Raw genomic sequence first — 22,998 nt, forward strand, 5'->3', positions numbered from 1 at the left:
CTAGAAGAACTGTCCACATTTACTCAGCCAATAAGATGAGCAGACCTAACGAATAGCATAAGCACCAGCCTATGTCTATCTACACTCCCTATTAGTAAAAAAAAGTTAAACTATTCTATTGGCCAGCTTGTCCTTCTGTGCGAGAAATAAATATTACAAAAACACTCTGGGACAATTGTGGGATGCAAAAGATGCCAAATTAATACAACCACTGTACATCAAAAAACATTTAAAAGTAATGAGACTGGCGCAACAGATGAGAATGTTGAGCTTAAAATTTGATAGCCTATTCGTTTATTTCCACATATTATAAGCGCAGCAATGCGCACACGGCAGTAGCCTATAAGCATGAACGTTCCAAAATGCAATGAGTGGAGAAACACCTCTCTCAAAAGTGCATCTGACAGAGATGAAAATATCCTTAAGAAATTTCGAAAGACAGAAAATCTATAGGTCGCCAGAACAAGCATGGGTTGTTAATATGACTAGGACATGGCTGCTGGACAACAACAAAAAAAGTTGAGAACATGAGGGAAATACTGGTTTCAATGGCATGAGGAAATGATATTAAAATACATCTTATTAACATACCTATGGGCCAGAACACACTAAGACACGCCTCATAAAATGACAAAACATTTCATTTTAAAAAGTTACGTTTATGGTTAAATAGTTTCAACATTTGGACTGCATCCGCTCAGATTGCAAGGTGGGGGATTTCGCATTGCGCAACAGGCACTGGTCTTTCTCTCCTATCTGAACAAACAGTGCCTCAAGCATGTTAACAGAATCAAGCCTTTAGATATTAATAATGAGCCTACATTATATTTGTCAAACATGACATTTAGTTTAAACGTTTTGCCCATATATTACCAGTGCATTCGGAAAGTATTCAGACCCTCTGACTTTATCACGTTATAGCCTTATTCTAAAATGTATTTTTTTTAAATCACACAACACCCCATAATGACAAATCGAAAACAGGTTTGTAGAAATGTTTGCAAATATATGAAAACTAAAACAGAAATAGTTACATAAGTATTCAGAACCTTTGCTATGCAACTCGAAATTGAGCTTAGGTGCATCCTGTTTCCATTGATCATCCATGAGATGTTTCTACAACTTGATTGGAGTCCACCTGTGGTAAATTCAATTTGATTGGACATGATTTGGAAAGTGCATGTCAGAGCAAAAACCAATCCATGAGGTCGAAGAAATTGTCCGTAGAGCTCCGAGACAGGATTGTGTCAAGGCACAGATCTGGGGAAGGGTACCAAAACATTACTGCAGCATTGAAGGTCCCCAATAACACAGTGACCTCCATCATTCTTAAATGGAATAAGTTTGGAACCAACAAGACTCTTCCTAGAGCTGGCCACCCGGCCTAACTGAGCAATCAGGGGAGAAGGGCCTCGGTCAAGGAGGTTACAGAGAACCTGATGGAGACTGACAGAGCTTCAGAGATCCTCTGTGGAGATGGGAGAACCTTCCAGAAGGACAACCGTCTCTGCAGCACTCCACCAATCAGGCCTTTATGAGAAACAAGATTCTCTGGTCTGATGAAACCATGATTGAACTCTTTGGCCTGAATGCCAAGTGTCACGTCCGGAGGAAACCTGGCACCATCTCTACGGTGAAGCATGGTGCCAGCATCATGCTGTGGATATGTTTTTTAGCGGCGGGGACTGGGAGACTAGTCAGGATCGAGGCAAAGATGAACGAAGCAAAGTACAGATAGATCCTTGATGAAAACCTGCTCTAGAGTGCTCAGGACCTCAGACTGGGGTGAAGGTTCACCTTCCAACAGGACAACAACCCTAAGCACACAGCCAAAACAACGCAGGAGTGGCTTCGGGACAAGTCTCAATGTCCTTGAGTGGCCCAACCAGAGCACGGACTTGAACCCGATTGAACATCTCTGGAGAAACCTGAAAATAGCGGAGCAGCAACGCTACCCATCCAACCCGAGACCTTGAGAGGCTCTGCAGAGAAGAATGGGAGAAACTGCCCAAATACAGGTTTACCAAGCTTGTAGCGTCATACCCAAGAAGACTCAAGGCTGTAATCGCTGCCAAAGGTGCTTCAACAAACTGTCGTGGAAATACTACCCAGGGACACTCAGTCAACAGTAAATTAATCATTGTTTATTATCAGCGCTCTTGGAGAGGTTCCAACAAACTCAATGCACCAGTGAATGTCTGTCAGGAGCCCTCTTGGGGCAGTTCTCTTACATACTGCAGACAAGTCATATTTGCATGATTAAGCTTATTCATCATTCAGAATTAATTAACATTTGCTTCATTCATGTGACCGGCCAATACTGGTTGATGCATGTGGCAGACCAATACCTCACAAGGCTTCTTCTCGCCAAGGTGAGACCTTGAAACTGAGATATTGTTCTCAAAACAAGGGTCTGGGCGTACTGCCAAATTGCAGATACTAAAGTGAGGCGTTCAGTCAGTCACTTGCATGAACACAGAAATTGGTTTACAGAAAAGCACAAAACATAAAAATTATATTCTAGATCATTAATGACAGATGTCTTATTTAAATATTAAATGTTATTACCAATCACCTACTGAGTAACAGAATAAACATGCAAACTCAATTGAAAGTATTTTTATAAACTCATGCTTGTATTAATCTCACACCTTTTAATCTGCCAGTACAGGCTCTATGAAATGATACCTCCTCCCCATTGTCCACAAAAGGACACAGGGACTGGACAACTTGACCTACAGCTTCCCAAGCCTTGGCTGGCAAGATGTACACACATCCTGTGTGGTCGTTTCTCCTCAAGAACTGCATTTCAACAGCATCTGAGTCAGTCTTTATCTGTTACCAGGCCCACAAACTGCCTGTATATACACCGAGTCTACCAAACATTAGGAAGGTTGTCCTGTTTCCTCAGCCCGGTCGTGACTTTTTCATGTGTCAAGTAATTCATCCGCATGAAATGGTTGGATGGAAACCTTGTTTGTGCCTTAATTTCTCCAAAATATAGACTCTGAGCATTCATTTGACACCCATTTTGATACGCTCCTATGAACTTCACATTGGTGCTCATGGGTCATATTACATGGAAATGACAGGAAAGCACTAAGTGACACAGAAAGGGAATACCTCCCATGCAGATACAGAGCAGAACCACCTGAAAGAAAAATGTATTCACGGTTCTTTTGAATGGTGGACTCCTCAATAACAACGCTCAGTTTGCTGAATGCTGCTGAAATTCYTGAAGCTATCAAAGTGTGATATCTTACAGTTTTAAAGCTGGTATTGTTAGAGGAGTTCAGGTCATCATGGGCTTGTTCTTTACTAGAAATCTTTATTAGCCCAGCACCTATGTTTTTAAGGATGTGCATATGACCACAAACTTCATATAGGCCTAGTTATCATCAATGTAATGGCCGTGATCTGAAGAGATCTACTGAACAGCTCAGATTCTCGTCCAAAGAAATTACGGGTGGTAAAAGAGATACGGAATGCCACTAAACTCCCAGCTGTACCAATTAGAGAAGAATCAACTACATGTCCAGACAACTCACCATTTTCCTTATTAAGTGAATTGTACAAATGCAGCGACGTAAGAGTTCAGTATTCTTTCATGGAAAATTATAATGGTGTATAATCACCGCAGCATAATCTAGGCCCAAAAAGTCAACATATTATTAAATAACATTGGAGAGGAATAAAGAGGGCTCAGGCAATAGACGCTGATTATTCTGGCTTCTAGATGCCAGCACAATTCATCTTACTCAATCTTCCCTTTAAAAATCTAATTTCATGTTCTGAGGGGGCAGGAGGAGAGCGCAAGCTGGGAGCGCACCAAAATAGCACCATCTGATATATCTTTCAGAAACCTTCCATTCCAACATCTAACGCATACTGGAACTCTCTAAGACTGAAAACACAAGGAGAGATGGTGGTGTCATCGAAAGGAATTGTTTGAAAGTCTCAACTTTCAGGAACTCTGCAATGTGGCAAGTCAACCATTGGCTGGTAAGGTCAGGGATTCAGCTAGCCTAGTCATTTGAAGTCAATTGGTCAGGACACATGAGGCTCTTCGTTCATTATTAGCTACCCTTTTGTCAAAACTTTTCATTGTCTACCTTCTCTCTGCAAATACACTATTAAACATATCTAGCTAGCATTGAAATATCTTCAATCTGACTGCACTGTGGGCTAGACACTAGGGCTGGCTCGTTTTTACAAGCGTGTATGTTGTCTTTTTGGTCTCGTTTCTTTCGCTAGTTCTGTGCTGTTTACAATGACTGTAGGCTGTGTGCACCTTCCCACTTACACACACCAAGCTCCTCCCTCTGCCACTCACAACAAAGACGAGAGATCGCTTCTTCCTCTCTGACAAGTGGTTTCAACTCGCTATTTGCATTTGAGCTTTGGTCCAACAGAAAATCGGTCATATGGACACCGAAACGCATTGAGACATTATTTTAGTGTAATAGAGAAAAGTTAACCTTTCTAACGATACACTTTTCATGTCTCAACTCCTCAAATTGTGCGCAGAGCAGACACCACTAAAACGGGAGTATCAATGAACATTGATTCTGGAAAATGTATGCTTAGTTTGTCAAGCGCGGCATTGCTGTACCACACACAGCTAGCAGCATTTTAGCCAAATACTGGTACACTAGCTGTCTAGTCTAGATGTTCAATAAGCATAAAAACACAAATACGTAAGGAATTGGCAACTCATTCTCATTCTGAGAAATAAGTTAAGCCACTTGATTTCAACATCTGAACAACGTGGACAGGCTAGCATGCTGTTCAAACAGTTGGAGACAGAAGGGTGTGTTCAAAACAATTCAACTGTTCTAAATTGTTAGTTAGCAAATAGGTTTGCTAAACATGGAAAATAAGATTAGCTGGCTACACACTAGCATGTAGGCTTGTGCGAGTGTATGAGACCTGTGTTAATTTTCTATAACGACTGCAACAAGAAGAAGTTAATCATTATTGGTGAATGTGCATTCTGCATGCATTCTGGTAAAATGTTTAACAAAACTGGAGTTCTCAGACTTGAAAGCCAGATCAGTGAAAATTGCAAAAAAAAGCAGGTTAAAATATTTTAAATTAGTGGGTCTTAAAGTTGTCGGAGGCTTATATTTTGCCTAGGTATAAATTTCACAAGCCCTGAATTCATTACATTATTTCTGGCTGTCTGAAATGCAGATTTGATCTTTAATTGTACAACAACGCTTATTTTGAGAAAATATACTGTATATCGTGAATCGCACATAAGTTTGAAGAAGAAATTGACATATGATTTTTAGGCCATATCGCCCAGCCCTTCTAGACAATGTGACGAAACAACAACAAAAAAATGTTCTAACCATGTTCACAACAGATTTAAATGCTCAGCACCATAAACCACACACACATATTGCAGTCTAATACCCCTCCACCACTCTAAAGACTTACTGCAGACTATTATATCATATTATTCACTTAGCCTGCACCATTACCTAGCATCAACCATGTGATCTGGGACTAAATATAAACACAGATTGTCCACAAGCTATTTCTGTTCCATCTGAGATTAAACTATAACATTCTTATCTGTTTACCAGAAAAGCACAACTCTCTCCACAGGCCCTCCTCTCCGATTGTTAACAAAGTGTTAGTAGTGGGCCCACCTACGGTAGCAACATGAAAAATACTCTTAACCTCCAAATACACACGCTGTGCCTGATTATGGAGTCATTCAGGGTTCCAATCCAGCAGGAGCAGCTGCTAGGCCTAGAGTGCATTCAAAAAGTATTCAGACCCCTTTAGTTCATTTCAGATTTTGTTACGTTACAGCCTTATTCTAAAATGGATTAAATAGTTTTCCACATCAAATCTACACACAATACCGCATAATGAAAAAGCGAAAACCGTTTTTTTGAAATTGTTACAAAAAAAATTACAATGTAATATCTTAAGTATTCAGACCCTTTTCTATGAGACTCGAAATTGTGCTCGGCTGCATCCTGTTTCCAATGATCATGCTTGAGATGTTTCTACAACTTGATTGGAGTCCACCTGTGGCAAATTCTATTGATTGGACATGATTTGGAAAGGCACACACCTGTCTATATACAGGTCCCGCAGTTGACAGTGCATTTCAGAGCAAAAAAAACAAGCCATGAGGTTGAAGGAATTGTCCGTAGATCTCTGAGAAAGGATTGTGTCGAGGCACAGATCTGGGGAAAGGTACCAAAACATTTCTGCAGCATTGAAAGTCCCCTTCAATTAAGTTGTAGAAACATCTCAAGGATGATCAATGGAAACAGAATGATCCTGAGCTCAATTTCGAGTCTCATAGCAAAGGAACTGAACACTTATGGAATAACGCATTTCAGATTTTATATTTGCAATAAATTTCATTTAAGTCAATTTTAGAATAAGGCTGTAACGTAACAAAAATGTGGAAAAAGTCAAGGGGGATGAATACTTTACGAAGGCACTGTGTAAACTCAGCCAAAAAAATAAAATGTTCTCTCACTGTCAACTGTGTATATTTTCAGCAAACTTAATTAACACGTGTAAATATTTGTATGTACATAAGATTCAACAACTGAGACAAACTGAACAAGTTCCACAGACATGTGACTAATAGAAATGGAATAATGTGCCCCTGATCAAAGGGGGGGTCAAAATCAAAAGTAACAGTCAGTATCTGGTGTGGCCACCAGCTGCATTAAGTACTGCAGTGCATATCCTCCTCATGGACTACACCAGATTTGCCAGTTCTTTCTGTGAGATGTTACCCCACTCTTCCACCAAGGCACCTAGCCCTCATCCTCCGATCCAACAGGTCCCAGACGTGCTAAATGGGATAGAGATCTGGGCACTTCGCTGGCCATGGCAGAACACTGACATTCCAGTCTTGCAAGAAATCACGCACAGAACGAGCAGTATGGCTGGTGGCATTGTCATGCTGGAGGGTCATGCTAGGATGAGCCTGCAGGAAGGGTATCACATGAGGGAGGAGGATGTCTTCCCTGAAACGAACAGCATTGAGATTGCCTGCAATGACAACAAGCGCAGTCCGATGATGCTGTGACACACCGCCCCAGACCATGACGGACCCTCCACCTCCAAATCGATCCCGCTCCAGAGTACAGGCCTCGGTGTAACGCTCATTGCTTCGACGATAAACGCGAATCCGACCATCACCCCTGGTGAGACAAACTGTGACTGGTCAGTGAAGAGCACTTTTTGCTAGCCCTGTCTGGTCCAGCGATGGTGGGTTTGTGCCCATAGGCAACGTTGTTGCCGTTGATGTCTGGTGAGGACCTGCCTTACAACAGGCCTACCAGCCCTCAGTCCAGCCTATTGAGGACAGTCTGAGCACTGATGGAGGGATTGTGCATTCCTGGTGTAACTCGGGCAGTTGTTGTTGCCATCCTGTACCTATCCTGCAGGTATGATGTTCGGATGTACCGATCCTGTGCAGGTGATGTTACACGTGGTCTGCCACTGCGAGGACGATCAGCTGTCCGTCCTGTCTCCCTGTAGTGCTGTCATAGGCATCTCACAGTACGGACATTGCAATGTATTTCCCTGGCCACATCTGCAGTCCTCATGTCTCCTTGCAGCATGCCTAAGGCATGTTCACGCAGATGAGCAGGGACCTTGAGGATCTTTCTTTTGGTATTTTTCAGAGTCAGTAGAAAGGCCTCTAGTGTCCTAAGTTTTCATAACTGTGACCTTAATTGCCTACCGTCTGTAAGCTGTTAGTGTCTTAACGACCGTTCCACAGGTGCATGTTCATTAATTGTACATGGGTCATTGAACAAGCATGGGAAACAGAGTTTAAACCCTTTACAATGAAGATCTGTGAAGTTTAGGATTTTTACGAATTATCTTTGAAAGACAGGGTCCTGAAAAAGGGACTTATGTTTTTGCTGAGTTTATGCATGCATGCATGCATGCATGCACGTATGTACGTACATGCATACACTACCGGTCAAAAGTTTTAGAACACCTACTTGTTCAAGGGTTTTTCTTTATTTTCTACATTGTAAAATAGTCAAGACATCAAAACTATGAAATAACACATATGGGGGTGGGATGCACCAATATGGATTAACTCTTAAATTGGGTTAAAAGGCTTATCTATTTTTCTTGTTGCACAACATTTTAAACCTAGTTTTCAATTAATCTTAGTGAAATTAAATACTTCCTCTAAATCTAAGTTTAGTTTTCACTTTAAATCTCGATTAAATTTAAGCCTGTTGCTCAATGAATTAAAAATATATAAATGTAGATTGGAGATTAATTCTAAACTGAGGTGGTTTAACTGATAATATTTACTGTGGAGAGACCAAAACTAATTCCTCAGAGAATAATTAGACAAGTTGAATCATGTTGAGTTTTCTGATAATTAACTAATTATCAGTAGGCTATTTACGTGCCCATTTTGTACAACAATTGAATTGGGGCTTATGATATGCCCAGCCTTGGTACGAATGATGATGTTACGCAACATGCTGTGAAGGGCCTGATAACGATAACATTGTAGTGAAGTAGCATTAACGTTAGTTTTAACGTGCATTATAGGTATTGATATTTACCAGTTATTTATGCTTACTAAATAATGGTGGGTCAAGTTGTCCGTCGTCGTCATCGTCATAGGGGTTATAGAGAGGAGCAAACTGCTGGGAAATCTCACATCTATTCTGGGTGATAGGATCAATTCCCTTGGAGGCTCCGGTCAGAAATAGCCCACGCTTCTCCTCCGCCGCATCGTTTTTGGCTTTTGCATGTAATTTTTTTCCAGCACTGTTTCATGTGATTTGGGGCCCTCTTTAAATCTGTGTTGATCCATTACATTTGTTGCATAAAATGGCCCAGATGTCGGTCTTCTCTTTGACAGTCGTGTTGTCTGTCTTTTTATCCTCCAGTACGTTCCAAAATACCTCCATCAGCCCCGACAAGTTTTTTTTTCCACTAGCAGAGAAATCTGAACTGCTTTGACGTGCCATGATCAGCGGACAAATAATGGCTAAATAATGTTAAGTAATGACAATAATAAATAACAGTGTATGCTAGCTAGCTTGGTTTATAAACTAGCTAGCTACAGTAGCTAACATTAGCTAAAGAATTAGTTCTGTCTAGTACTGGCAAGATTTTATTTCAAAATCAGCCAACCCATGACAACCTTTCACAATGGAGATGCAGTAGTTCTAACGTTACATTGTTATTATCTTATCAACGAACAGCAATTTGTGGCCTCATTTGTCAAGTAGGCTAGTTACTTGGTTTCAACGCATGAAATACCTCATATATTGGTGTAACAGGTCACCAATCATAGTTTAAAACTGTTCATTTTAAATCTGGATCAATGGATCTATGATTAAGTGGTGCAACACATCTGATGAATTATAAACCTAGATTAGCTCAAATCCTATATTATTTTACCCATGAAATCATATAGTAACCACAAAATTTGAGATTCTTCAAATAGACGCCCTTTGCCTTGATGACAGATTTGCACACTATTGGCATTCACCCAACCAGCTTCATGAGGTAGTCACCTGGAATGCATTTCAATGAACAGGTGTGCCTTGTTAAAAGTTAATTTGTGGAATTTCTTTCCTTCTTAATGCATTTGAGCCAATCAGCTGTGTTGTGACAGGGTAGGCATGGTATACAGAAGAAAGCCCTATTTGGTAAAAGACCAAGTCCATATTATAGCAAGAACAGCTCAAATAAGCAAAGAGAAATGACAGTCCATCATTACCTTAAGATATGAAGGTCAGTCAATATGGAACATTTCAAGAACTTTGAAAGTTTCTTCAGTGCAGTCGCAAAAACCATCAAGCGCTATGATGAACCTGGCACTCATGAGGACTGCTACAGGAATGGAAGACTCAGTTACCTCTGCTGAAGAGGACAAGTTCATTAGAGTTTACCAGCCTCCTAAATTGCAGCCCAAATAAATGCTTCACAGAGTTCAAGTAACAGACACATCTCAACATCAACTGTTCAGAGGACACTGCGTGAATCAGGCCTTCATGGTCCATTGCTGTAAAGAACCCACTACTAAAAGGACACCAATAAGAAGAAGAGACTTGCTTGGGCCAAGAAACACGAGCAATGGACATTAGACCGGTGGAAATTTGTCCTTTGGTCTGGAGTCCAAATTGGAGATTTTTGGTTCCCACCTGCCGCGTCTTTGCAAGACACGGTGTGGTTGAACGGATAATCTCTGCAAGTGTATTTCCCACCGTAAAGCATGGAGGAGGTGATGTTATGGTGTGGTGGTGCTTTGCTGGTAACACTGTCGGTGACATATTTATTTAATTCAAGGCACACTTAACCAGCATGGCTACCACAGCATTCTGCAGTGATACGCCATCCCATCTGGTTTGTGATAGTGGGACTATCATTTGTTTTTCAGCTGGACAATGACCCAACACACCTCCAGGCTGTGTAAGAGCTATTTGACCAAGAAGGAGAATGATGGATTGCTGCATCAGATGACCTGGCCTCCACAATCCCGACCTCAACCAAATTGAGACGGTTTGGGATGAGTTGGACCGCAGAGCGAAGGAAAAGCAGCCATCAAGTGCTCAGCATGTGGGAACTCCTTCAAGACTGTTGGAAAAGCATTCCAGGTGAAGCTTGTTGAGAGAATGCCAAGAGTGTGCAAAGCTGTCATCAAGGCAAAGGGTGGCTACTTTGAAGAATCTAAAATATATTTGGATTTGTTTAACACTTTGTTGGGCAACCATTCTCTTGCTCATAGTGGACTGACCGGCACCATACATCCGCGGACATTGAAATTTGGTCAGTCCGCAGACGCACAGACGCCTGGACCACAGATGACTGTACAGGCCTTAATTTGGCCGGATCTTCTGAACCAATCATACACGTATATGTTTCACAAGTTTGGACAGTACAGTAGAGCACAGTAAAGAAAATGTATGATAGTTCAGATCAGTACATTGCAGTACAGTAGATCACAGTAGCATATAGCACGCTAGAGTAGAGTTCAGTACAGTAGACAGAGCATACTAGAGTTGAGTACACTATAAATGGGGGGGGGGGGGGTTGATACAGTTAGAAATCGGTATTATCTTGACAATATCATATTGTATCATTTTGACAAATCGCAATATTAATGCATAGTTGGCCTCACCTAAACTAAATTTCAGTATTTTCCCTTCAAGATTATCTTTAAAATTAGGTAGGCAATTGTTTCAGCACTTTTATTTCTATGACTGATCAAAATGAATTTTCTCATGGCTCTCTTTGCTCCTCTGCGCAGCAGACATATGGTGAGCAATATGTTTTGACCATCGAATCACAATACATAGAGAAATGTGAGAATCGCAATACAGATCTATCGGCACCTAAGTATTGTGATAATATCATATTGTGAGTCCCTGACAATTCCCAGCCCTATACTGAACTTTACTGTACTCTTTTATGTCCAAACTTGTGAAACAGACATCTATGACTGGTCAATTTGGTCCGGTACAACCAATTTGGTCTTGTTTTGGAGGCTCGTTAAAATAATAGCCAGTGTGTAGAATAATACCCAAATATGCGAAGGAGGATATAACATATTTCTACCTTTTGTATCCATTTAGGATATATTACCATGAACAGAATGACATTCATATCCATCATTTTGCATTTCTGTGTAGTACAGATCAGGACCATGATTGAAATTCTGTGCAATTAGCCCAGATAGTTATTAAAAACAGTATACACTAACCCTACAATAGGCCTAGTTATAACAAACATGTAGCCAATCAAATGTCTTTAGTTTTTTTTTGGGGGGTTGGGGTGGGGTGTCTTCAACAACATCTACACCAGGCCTGGGCAATTATTTTCCATGGAGGGCCACAGAATATATTCCAGGCATCGCGGGCCAGAATCATATTACAGGATTCTACATCATGTGTATGACTATGTTGGCAGATATATCTACTGTAAATCACGTACAGATATGCTACTTATTTTACTTTTTTTAAACATGCACAGAAATTAACCACATCCATGTTCTCCTTTTGATTGGTATTGTCATTATTAAACATGCAATGAACTACACGGAGGGAAAAGTACACTGCATTCAGCACAAGAAAGGGAGCTCAACATTACATTTAAACTACTCAATCAGTGTGAGGAGTGAAGCCTCTGATGGGCATTGACTAGAGCAGTGAAGTCAGGTATAGTTTCTGACGTCGCTTTGCGCAGGACTGCTGAGAGATGAGTCAGTAAGAGATTATCTGTGCCTTGACTTGTTATATTTCATCACTGAAAATGTCTGTTCACATACATAGGTTGACCCAAACAGTACAAACATTGGAGCATGACTCCTAATCTTTGTATTGTTCGAGAGATGCAGGAAACCTTGTCAGTGACATTGTTTTGAATAGTTCTCCAATCACTGCATCACACTGAAGATGGATAAGCTCAAGTTGCAGGTCAGTGGGAGCGTTATCCACATTGAAGGTGAAAGGAAACCAACAGCATGTAATTTTCCAACACTTTGAAATCATCAAAATGAACAGAAAACTCACCGCTCAAAGCACACAGAAGCGATGTATACTTCTCCCACTGGTCATCTGATAGGGAACAAACTAGTAGTGTCGGAAGGTGGGTGAGATTGTTGGCTTCTACTTGGCGGGTCAGGAGGAGTAATTATCCCTTGAAGGCTTTGACAAGGCTGTACATCTGATGTGCAAAAAGGCCCTTCCCTTGTAGTTTGGAACTCAGTTCATTCATGAGGCCATGATGTCCACTGTGAAGGCAAAATCAGCCAACCATTCTTTATCTTGCAGTTGAGGGGGATCCACATATTTTCCTTTCATTTGTAAAAACTCACCAATCTCCGACTTCAGGTCACACACCCTTTTTAAGCACCTTTCCCAAACTCAGCCATCTCACGTTTGTGTGGTAGGGGAGATCTACATGACCCAACTCTGTCTCTTCCAAAAGTGAGACAAACTGCCTGTGGTTTAAAGATTTTGCTCTTATGAAGTTGACCACTTTAGTGACTGTATCCACAACATGGCTCATTTTCAAAACACGTTTACAGAACACCTCCTGATGAATAATGCAATGCAGGAAAACATTCCTGTCTATGTTCAGCTCAGCTACTTGATCTTGTATCCTTTGCAAAAGGCCAACGTTTTTTCCTGTCAAGTTTGGGCACCCATCAGTGGTCACACTGGATAAACTTTTCAAAAGCTGGGACTGAGTTGGCACACTCTTATTAACCTCCAATAAATATTTCCCTGTGGTTGTGGTCTTCATTGACTGCATTGAAGCAAGCTCCTCTGTAATTTCAAAGTCTGGGGTTATGCCTCGTAAGAACATCAACAACTGCGCCGTGTCACGTGCATCACTGCTCTCATCCAGGGCCAAGGAGAAGTCCTTTACCTTGTCTTTCACCTGTTGTTCCATATTCTCTGCGATGTCCTCAACACGCCGTGTCATTGTTCGTCTTGACAGGGAAACATTTTCAAATAGCTCTTTCTTGTCGGGGCAAAGTATTGCTGCAGAGTCAATTAAGTATTCTTTAATGAATTAGCGAATGGTTTGTTATGTTTAGCAATTTTATTGGACAGTACATAGCTACCTCTTGCAATTCCATGATTTGCTGAATGCAGTTTTGTGAAAAGTCATTACTGCTTTTGCAACTGAGAAAGCAACTCTTTCAATGCACTTGCCCTCTGCTCAGAATACATATTCCTATATTTCTCTGCATGCTTCGCCTGGAAGTGTCGGGACAAGTTGTAGTCTTTCAAGACAGCGATGCTCTCTTTGCACACTAAGCACACAGCTTTTCCTGAAACCTCAATAAAGAAATATTTCGATGTCCACTCTTGCTGGAACACCCAACATTGATGGTCTACTTTCCTTTTCTTGTATAGACTAGGCCCGGGTCAGATTCAGCACCAAGGACAGCGATCGGAATTCCTGCGATTTGGCAGTTAGGTCCAACAGATGAAAGTGTAAGATGCTATTATTTTTACAAAATGATCAAGGAAAAACAATAACTTGATGTCCCTGAACATACTTCCTACAGTCACTGACACTTTTCATTCAATGGGAATCGTACATAGGCCTACTGAGTACAAACTTTTCACAGAAGCTGCATGGACAAAAATAATGTCCAATAAAAAAATTAAAAAAAGAGGAATGTATGTTTACAGTTTTGCTGATTTTCCTATTTTAATAAAACAATACCAATTAGGCTACTGTGCGCATCCGCTGGTAAAAATCAATTACGTTACTGCTAAGACAAGCTTTTGGTGTGTCTTAAATATCACCAGTAGCGCTGCTTGAATTTGGCACACATTAAGGGCACACCTCAAATATTTCCACCCCTCAGCGCAAGCGAGCTGATATAAGGCAGGTAAATTACCAATCTTGGCACCAGGGTTGGAAAATAGCAGAGCGCTGGAGTCTAAATTTCCAAAGACCGCCCGTTTGACACTAGTACCGCCTTAACATCAGCTGATCCCCTAATGTTAGATTCTGCCAAATAGGTCACAAAACACCATAACTTGTGATCTCAACACAAAGCCTGTATTTGTTTCATGTGTGTAATTTAAAAAAACAACACGAACAACTTACAGTCAAAGAGTCCATCCAAATGCCCAAATTCAACGTCTGGAGTAGGGAAAAACATTTAACGTTTCAATTGTCACTGCACACAACTACACGCCCACTAAAAACATGCCCAGTGTTTACTAGTTGAATGTACATTATGGCTCACATTAAAAGTCTGTTCTAAAAACAATAGCCTAGTATCCATAAGACACCCATAACTCAGCAGTCATGACAGGCAGCCTAATAATAGCCAGAGTGAAAAAACCCTTAGAGGGAGAGAGGCTCTTAAAATGTTGGCACAACACTGAAAGTGATACAAGGTGTTTGGAGTTGTAGCGCTCATATAAAAAGGTCAGTATTAACACAGTAATTATGCCAGTAGATTTTTAAAAAACACAGCTCTTATTCCTAACTGGGCTTACTTTGCAATTCTGTTCCAACCCATCCAATTGTCATTGTACTGCTTACACTGTACTTAGGGTTAGGGCTAGGGTCCGTGGTACTCCATAGTTATTGCAATTTACTTAAAGGAAATACACAGTAATAAGAACATGGTAATCTAAAGTGTTATCAAAGATTCTATTGGATGCTGAAGTTGTAGGAGCAGCCGAAGCAATGACCATAACAACAAGTAGTTTGCCAAATATGCCTCTATGATCATCAAGTTTGCCATTCTAAGTTAAAAGGGTGATGAAAATGATGAACCAACAGCTATTAGAAGGGAACTAGGATAGAAACAGGTTTATTGAACACAGGATGAGAAACTTCAACAAAACTCTAATTCAAATCATCTACGGTCTACTCCAACAACATGTCGGTTTCACTTTGTACATACTTACTATGATTGGCTTACAGGCTATACCTGTCAAGAAAATGCTTCCAAATCCTTCTCACTGGACCCATACAGAATAGCAGATACAGTGCCTTCAGAAAGTATTCATAGCCCTTGACATACTCCACATTTTGTTGTGTTACAGCCGGAATTCAAAATGGAATATATTGAAAATGAACAAAAATGTAAAACGCAACAATTTCATATAATGAAATCAGTCAATATAAATAAATGCATTAGGCTGTAGGCTTTCACATGACTGGGAATACAGATATGCATCTGTTGGTCAGATTCCTTAAAAAAAATAAAGTAGGGGCGTGGATCAGAAAACCAGTCAGTATCTGGTGTGATAACAATTTTCCTCATGCAGCACGACACATCTCCTTCGCATAGAGTTGATCAGGCTGTTGATTGTGGCCTGTGGAATGTTGTCCCACTCCTCTTCAACGGCTGTGCGAAGTTGCTGGATATAGGCTTGAACTGGAACACGCTGTTGTACACGTTGATCCAGAGCATCCCAAACATGTTCAAAGGGTGACATGTCTGGTGAGTAAGCAGGTCATGGAAGAACTGGGACATTTTCAGCTTCCAAACATTTTACAGATCCTTGCGACATGGGGCCATGCGTTATGTTGAAACAGGAGGTGATGGCGGCGCATGAATGGCACGTCAATGGGCCTCAGGATCTTGTCACAGTATCTCCGTGCATTCAAATTGTCATTGATAAAGTGCACTTGTGTTCATTGTCCTTAGCTTATGCCTGCCCATACCATAACCCCACCATGGGGCACTCTGTTCACAACAGCAAACCGCTCACCCACACGAAGCCATCTTCCCGGTACAGTTGAAACCGGGATTCATCCGTGAAGAGCACACTTATCTGGCATGCCAGTGGCCATCGAAGGTGAACATTTGCCCACTGAAGTCAGTTACGACGCCGAACTGCAGTCAAGACAAGACCCTGGTGAGAACAGCAAGCAAGCAGATGAAATTCCCTGAGACAATTTCTACACAAACTGTCATAAACTATTCGGTTCTGCAAACCCACAGTTTCATCAGCTGTCTGGTCTCAGACGATCCTGCAGGTGAAGAACCCTGAAGTGGAGGTCCTGGGTTGGCGTAGTTACACGTAGTCTGTGGTTGTAAGGCTGGTTGGACGTACTGCCAAATTCACAAAAACGATGTTGGAGGCGGCTTATGGTAGAGTAATTAACATTAAATTCTTTGGCAACAGCTCTGCTGGACATTCCTGCACAATCCCTCAAAACTTGAGACTTCTGTGGCATTGTGTTGTGTGACAAAACTGCACATGTGTGGCCTTTTGTCCCCCAGCACAAGGTGCACCTGTGTAATGATCATTCTGTTTATTTAGCTTCTTGATATGCCACACCTGTCAGGTAGATGGATTAACTTGGCAAAGACAAAATGCTCACTAACAGGGATGTAAACAAATTTGTGCACAACATTTGAGATTTTTTTTTGCAAATGTATTGAAAATGAAACACMGAATTGTCATTTACATAAGTATTCACACCCCCGAGTCAATATGTTAGAATCTCCTTTGGCAGCAATTACAGCTGTGAATCTTTCTAGGTAAGTCCAAGAGCTTTGCACACCTGGATTGTACAATATTTGCACTTAATTCATTTTTTAATTCTTCAAGCTCTGTCAAGTTGGTTGTTGATCATTGTTAGACAGCCATTTAAGTCTTTTCAAGACGATTTAAGTCAATACTGTAATTAGGTCACTCAGGAACATTCCATGTCTTCTTGGTAACTTACTCCAGAGTATATTTTCCCTTGTGTTTTAGGTTATTAGCCTGCTGAAAGGTGAATTTGTCCCCCAGTGTCTGTTGGAAAGCAGACTGAACAAGTATAAACTAGTCCTATGAAGTGGTACTCAGCGATGTGTTGGATTTGCCCCAAACATAACGCTTTGTATTCAAGATCATTTCTTTGCCACATTTTTTGCAAACAAGATGCATGTGTTGGAATATTTTTATTGTGGAGTAACTATAATGTTGTTATAACTATAATAATGTCTATTTTCAGGTCTCTCCTATCACAGCCATTTAACTCTATTTCAAGGTCACCATTGTCCTCATGGTGAAATCCCTGAGCGGTTTCCTTCTTCTTTGGCAACCGAGTTAGGAAGGATGCCTGTATCTTTGTAGTGACTGGGTGTATTGATACACCATCCAAAGTGTAATTAATAACAACTTCACCATGCTCAAAGGGATATTCACTGCTTTAATTATTGTTTACCCATCTACCAATAGGTGCCCTTTTTGCAAGGTATTGGAAAACATCCCATGTCTTTGTGGTTAAACCTGTGTTTTAAAATCACTGCTCGACTGAAGGACCTTACAGATAAATTATATGTGTGGGCTACAGAGATGAGGTAGTCATTTAAAAAAATCATGTTAGATACTATTATTGCACACTTATTATGTGATTTGTTAAGCACATTTTTACTCCTTAACGTATTTAGGTTTGTCTTAACAAAGGGGTTGAATAGTTATTGACTYAAGACATCTCAGCTTTTCATTTAATTAATTTGTGAACATTTCTAAAAACTTAATTATTTGACATTATGGGTTATTGTGTGTAGGCCAATGACCCAAAATATCAATGTAATACATTTTTAATTCAGGCTGTAACAATATGGAAAAAGTAAATGGGTGTGAATACTTTCTGAAGGCAATGTATATGTTACCCATCTGAATGTATGAGAAAAATGTATTATTTATGGACAAACATTTAAAACAAAAAAAACAGACCTATCTCTATATTAAAAATATAGTTTTTTTTTTTTTTACAAAATAGTGGACTTCTATGAGAATTTAAAGCCCCTAGGTGAAAGTCAAAACAGGCACGCTAAATCTCCGCCTCCACTCCTTAGCTATGTCACAATGTTTTCAAGTAGTCTAGGCCATGATGCTAGACTACTACTATTACTACCATTTTACAGCAAGCTGCAAGACAGAATGATCGATGTAACCCAACGTCCCAACAAATCGTTGTTTCCCCAAATCACTGTTACTGCAATGATAGAGGCTACAAACATGATCAATCTTGATGGCTAAAGAGGCCCACGCTGTGGTTGTGCTCATACGTGAAGTAAGGTAGGTTACTTACGACGCTATAATAAAGACTACCTGACATATCGAGGGCCCAGGGAACACAAATTCAAAGCGGCATTGTTGAATACATTGTAACCAACACATAAGGACAACATTCACATTAGTTACAAAAAAAATAGTGTAGCAGACACCGTGTTTCAAGCTGTCGCAGGCGCAGCAACTCACATCTTCAAAGAGCGATCCAACGTTGGCTGTCACGAGCAGTATTCCCGAGCCTGCTGTCACCTTCCCCGCCATAACTCTTTCAGAATCAAAAGTGTACCGGACTTTGACTGTTTTAGAATTTAAAGTAACACAAGTCGTTAAAGGTTTAAGGAGGCTGATTCGGTTAAAATACTGAGGAAAATACTGCAGCCAGGTTTGTGACCGCTCTGCTCGCTCATACTAGCAAGGCTCGTGCATCTAGTTGCTTGCTGAAGGTCTGCTGATGTTTTGCCTACTTTTTCACATTAACAGCCATCGTAAAAGTTTCCGTTTTAATCCATAGCGACTGCTGGCCTCTGGTTCATTTCAACGTGGAGTGTTTTTCCCTGGCTTTTGCAGTGAAAAAGTCTCACTCGTAAGCCGCGACTCAGTCAGGACCATTGCCTTGATTGTTTAGAGAGGATAGGCTAGAGTCCTTCACTGTCCTGACGTCACCAAGCGAATGGAAAGATGGAGCTTTTTTAAAAGGGCAACGCACCACTAGACACGCCGAGCAAGAGATTGCCTTTCAGAGCGCTTGACTTGTTGTTGCTCAATAAAAACAAGTCACCTAAAATGGGGGGAATATAACTGTCCTACCTAAACAATTTAATGCCCTATGTATGAAACTTCTGTCATGACAATCATAACAAAGACAACATAGACAGGTTATTACTGACCTTCTGTAGTGACACAGAAGCTACATGATAGAAACTGTGCTGGTAAGCTTATTAGCAAGATGAAAGCACTATAGTCAACACCGTACCTAAAAACGGGGTTGTTATTAGAAAATGCAAGCAATTGGTGTTGCAGCTGCAGTGTGCTTGAGTCAGTGCAGGAGATATGAATGGCCTACATACATTTTTATTGCAGATGACACTATCTTTACTGTTCTTTTCTAAACCAGTAGTTATTGTTGACCTGATAATAGATACGTTGTTTGTTTTCCAATTTACATATATGCCTAGATAGCATTGAGTAGCGTATATAGGCTACCATCATTTCTACATCTACAAGCTGGAAAATTGAAACGTTTACCTCTTTAAGAGACCAGTGCCTCCCATACCACTTCATTGTATGAATTTGGTGGGGCCCACCTGACTTTTTTCTTTTCTTCCAAAGTTATCAAAGTGGTTAGAGGCATTTTTATCTCTAATCGTCATTCAGTTTTAAGATGGTTTCTCAATGCTCATTCAAAATGAAAAGACAACAAGTTTGTGAAGGCCTTGCAACCTTCATCTTACTAAATTGCCCATGACATAAAAGTGATTTGCTGTAGTCCAATAAGACTTTCCTGTTACACGCCATTACCTCCCCTAATGGTCTGGAGGAACAAGTGAGGTCACAAATTGGCCTCTTCGCTCAAATAGTTCTCGGCTGGCAAGAGGTTAGATACATGAGAACATACAAGAACCAATCAGGAAAGGCCATATTTTGTGAGGAGATGACAAGATGGTGGAGGCATGATCCAAAGGGGGGAGAGGGGAGATAAGCAAACGGGAACACGGTGGAAGTTCCTTAATGTTTTGGAGTGTTTCCACCTTTGGGGGTTGTGGGATAGTGGGGAAGTATACATGGCTCATTGAGTTTTGTGAAGAGAGCAAGAAGATTATCACCATAAATTGTTCAGTGTAAACAGCTGTGTCTGGCAGTGTGTGTGTGGTGTGTGTGTGTGTGTGTGTGTGTTGTGTGTGTGTGTGTGTGTGTGTGTGTGTGTGTTGTGTGTGTGTGTGTGTGTGTGTGTGTGTGTGTGTGTGTGTGTGTGTGTGTGTGTGTGTGTGTCAATGACTGTATATGAATGGACAAAGCCACTGATCACAAAATTAAAACTGTCCAGATGGTGTCAAATGGAGACAGAACTCACGCAGATGGCGCTAATCCAGGAAGTGACGTTGCAGGCTAGCTCAGTGCTGCTTCTCATTATTTTTACCCCTCAGCCCTTGCGCAATCCACTTTCCTCGAGGGAATCCCCGTCAAAACCGGATGCAGTTTGATTGCCATCTTAAGTGGAAGTCCAATTCACTAATGTTGCTCCCTCGGCCAATTTAGAAATCAAGGGAGTGATTGAACAACTTTGGTCACTTGCGGGGTTGATATGACCCACAATTCAATGCAAACTGTAGTCACATGTCAAACTCTGGTGGGCATGAAGTGTCAAATGTAATTAACAATGCTGCAATTTCAGCATGTCAGAAAAAAGTATGTAGCTAGCTTGCTAAAAAGTATTGGGGTCACTTAGAAATGTCCTTGTTTTTGAAAGAAAATAAATAAATAAATTGTCCATTAAAATAACATCAAATTGATCAGACATAAGTGTAGACATTGTTAATGTTGTAAATGACTATTGTAGCTGTAAATGGCTGATTTTTAAGGAATATCTACATACAGTTGAAGTTGGAAGTTTATATACACCTTAACCAAATAGTTAGCCAAAGTTTTTCACAATTCCTGACATTTAATCCTAGTAAAAATTCCCTGTCTTAGGTCAGTTAGGATCCGCCCAGGTTTATTTTAAGAATGTGAAATGTCAGAATAATAGTAGAGAGAATGATTTATTTAATCTTTTATTTCTTTCATCACATTCCCAGTGGGTCAGAAGTTTACTTACACTCAATTAGTATTTGGTAGAATTGCCTTTAAATTGTTTAACTTGGGTCAAACAAAATGGGTAGCCTTCCACAAGCTTCACACAATAAGTTGGGTGAATTTTGGCCCATTCCTCCTGACAGAGCTGGTGTAACTCCTTGCTCCTTGCTCCTTGCTCGCAGACACTTTTTCAGTTCTGCCCACAAATCTTCCATAGGATTGAGGTCAGGGCTTTGTGATGGCCCCTCCAATACCTTGACTTTGTTGTTCTTAAGCCATTTTGCCACAAATTTGGAAGTATGCTTGGTGTCATTGTCCATTTGGAAGACCCATTTGCGACCAAGCTTCAACTTCCTGACTGATGTCTTGAGATGTTGCTTCAATATATCCACATAATTTTCCAACCTCATGATGCCATCTATTTTGTAAAGTGCACCAGTCCCTCCTGCAGCAAAGCAACCCCACAACATGATGCTGCCACCCCTGCGCTTCACGGTTGGGATGGTGTTCTTCAGCTTACAAGCGTCCCCCTTTTTCCTCCAAACATAACGATGGTCATTATGGCCAAACAGTTCTATTTTTGTTTCATCAGACCAGAGGACATTTCTCCAAAAACAGATCTTTGCTGTTGTTCTGGGATTGATTTGCACTTTTCGCACCAAAGTACTTTCATCTCTAGGAGACAGAACGCTTCTCCTTCCTGAGCGGTATGGCGGCTGTGTGGTCCCATGGTGTTTATACTTGCGTACTATTTTTTGTACAGATGAGCGTGGTACCTTCAGGCGTTTGGAAATTGCTCCCAAGGATGAACCAGACTTGTGGAGGCCTACAATAATTTTTCTGAGGTCTTGGCTGATTTCTTTTGATTTTCCCATGATGTCAAGCAAAGAGGCACTGAGTTTGAAGGTAGGCCTTGAAATACATCCACAGGTACACCTCCAATTGACTCAAATGATGTCAATTAGCCTATCAGAAGATTCTAAAACCATGACATAATTTTCTGGAATTTTCCAAGCTGTTTAAAGGCATAGTCAACTTAGTGTATGTAAACTTCTGACCCACTGGAATTGTGATACAGTGAATTNGGCATAGTCAACTTAGTGTATGTAAACTTCTGACCCACTGGAATTGTGATACAGTGAATTATAAGTGAAGTAATCTGTCTGTAAACAATTGTTGGAAAAATTACTTGTGTCATGCACACAGTCGATGTCCTAACCGACTTGCCAAAACTATAGTTTGTTAACAAGAAATTTGTGGAGTGGTTGAAAAACGAGTTTAATGACTCCAACCTAAGTGTATGTAAACTTCCGATTTCAACTGTAGGTTGCTGGCATTCTAGGCAGAGTTCCTCTGTCCAGTGTCTGTGTTCTTTTGCCCATCTTAATCATGTCTTTTTATTGGCCAGTCTGAGATTTGCAAAGAAAAAGCCATATCTCAGACTGGCCAATAAAAAGACATGATTAAGATGGGCAAAAGAACACAGACACTGGACAGAGGAACTCTGCCTAGAAGGCCAGCATCCCGGAGTCGCCTCTTCACTGTTGACGTTGAGAATGGTGTTTTTGCGGATACTATTTAAGGAAGCTGCCAGCTGAGGACTTGTGAGGCATCTGTTTCTCAAACTAGACACTCTAATGTACTTGTCCTCTTGCTCAGTTGTGCACTGGGGCCT

The 22,998-nt window shown here is 40.8% G+C and overlaps 1 protein-coding gene across 2 annotated transcripts in view; it reads right to left on the minus strand.

Annotated features, from left to right (window-relative positions):
• Window positions 1–19,140, minus strand: part of LOC111977840 (inositol polyphosphate-5-phosphatase A) — a 197,877-nt gene extending 178,737 nt beyond the window's left edge. For both annotated transcript variants that reach the window (XM_024007560.2, XM_024007561.2), the window contains exon 1: window positions 18,720–19,140. In XM_024007560.2, the coding sequence (XP_023863328.1) occupies window positions 18,720–18,791 (72 nt within the window). In that variant the 5' untranslated portion in view covers window positions 18,792–19,140. The remainder of the gene's footprint in view (window positions 1–18,719) is intronic.
• Window positions 19,141–22,998: the final 3,858 nt, after the last annotated feature.

The sequence above is a fragment of the Salvelinus sp. IW2-2015 genome, linkage group LG18, assembly GCF_002910315.2.
Source record: "Salvelinus sp. IW2-2015 linkage group LG18, ASM291031v2, whole genome shotgun sequence".
Taxonomy (NCBI): Eukaryota; Metazoa; Chordata; class Actinopteri; order Salmoniformes; family Salmonidae; genus Salvelinus; species Salvelinus sp. IW2-2015.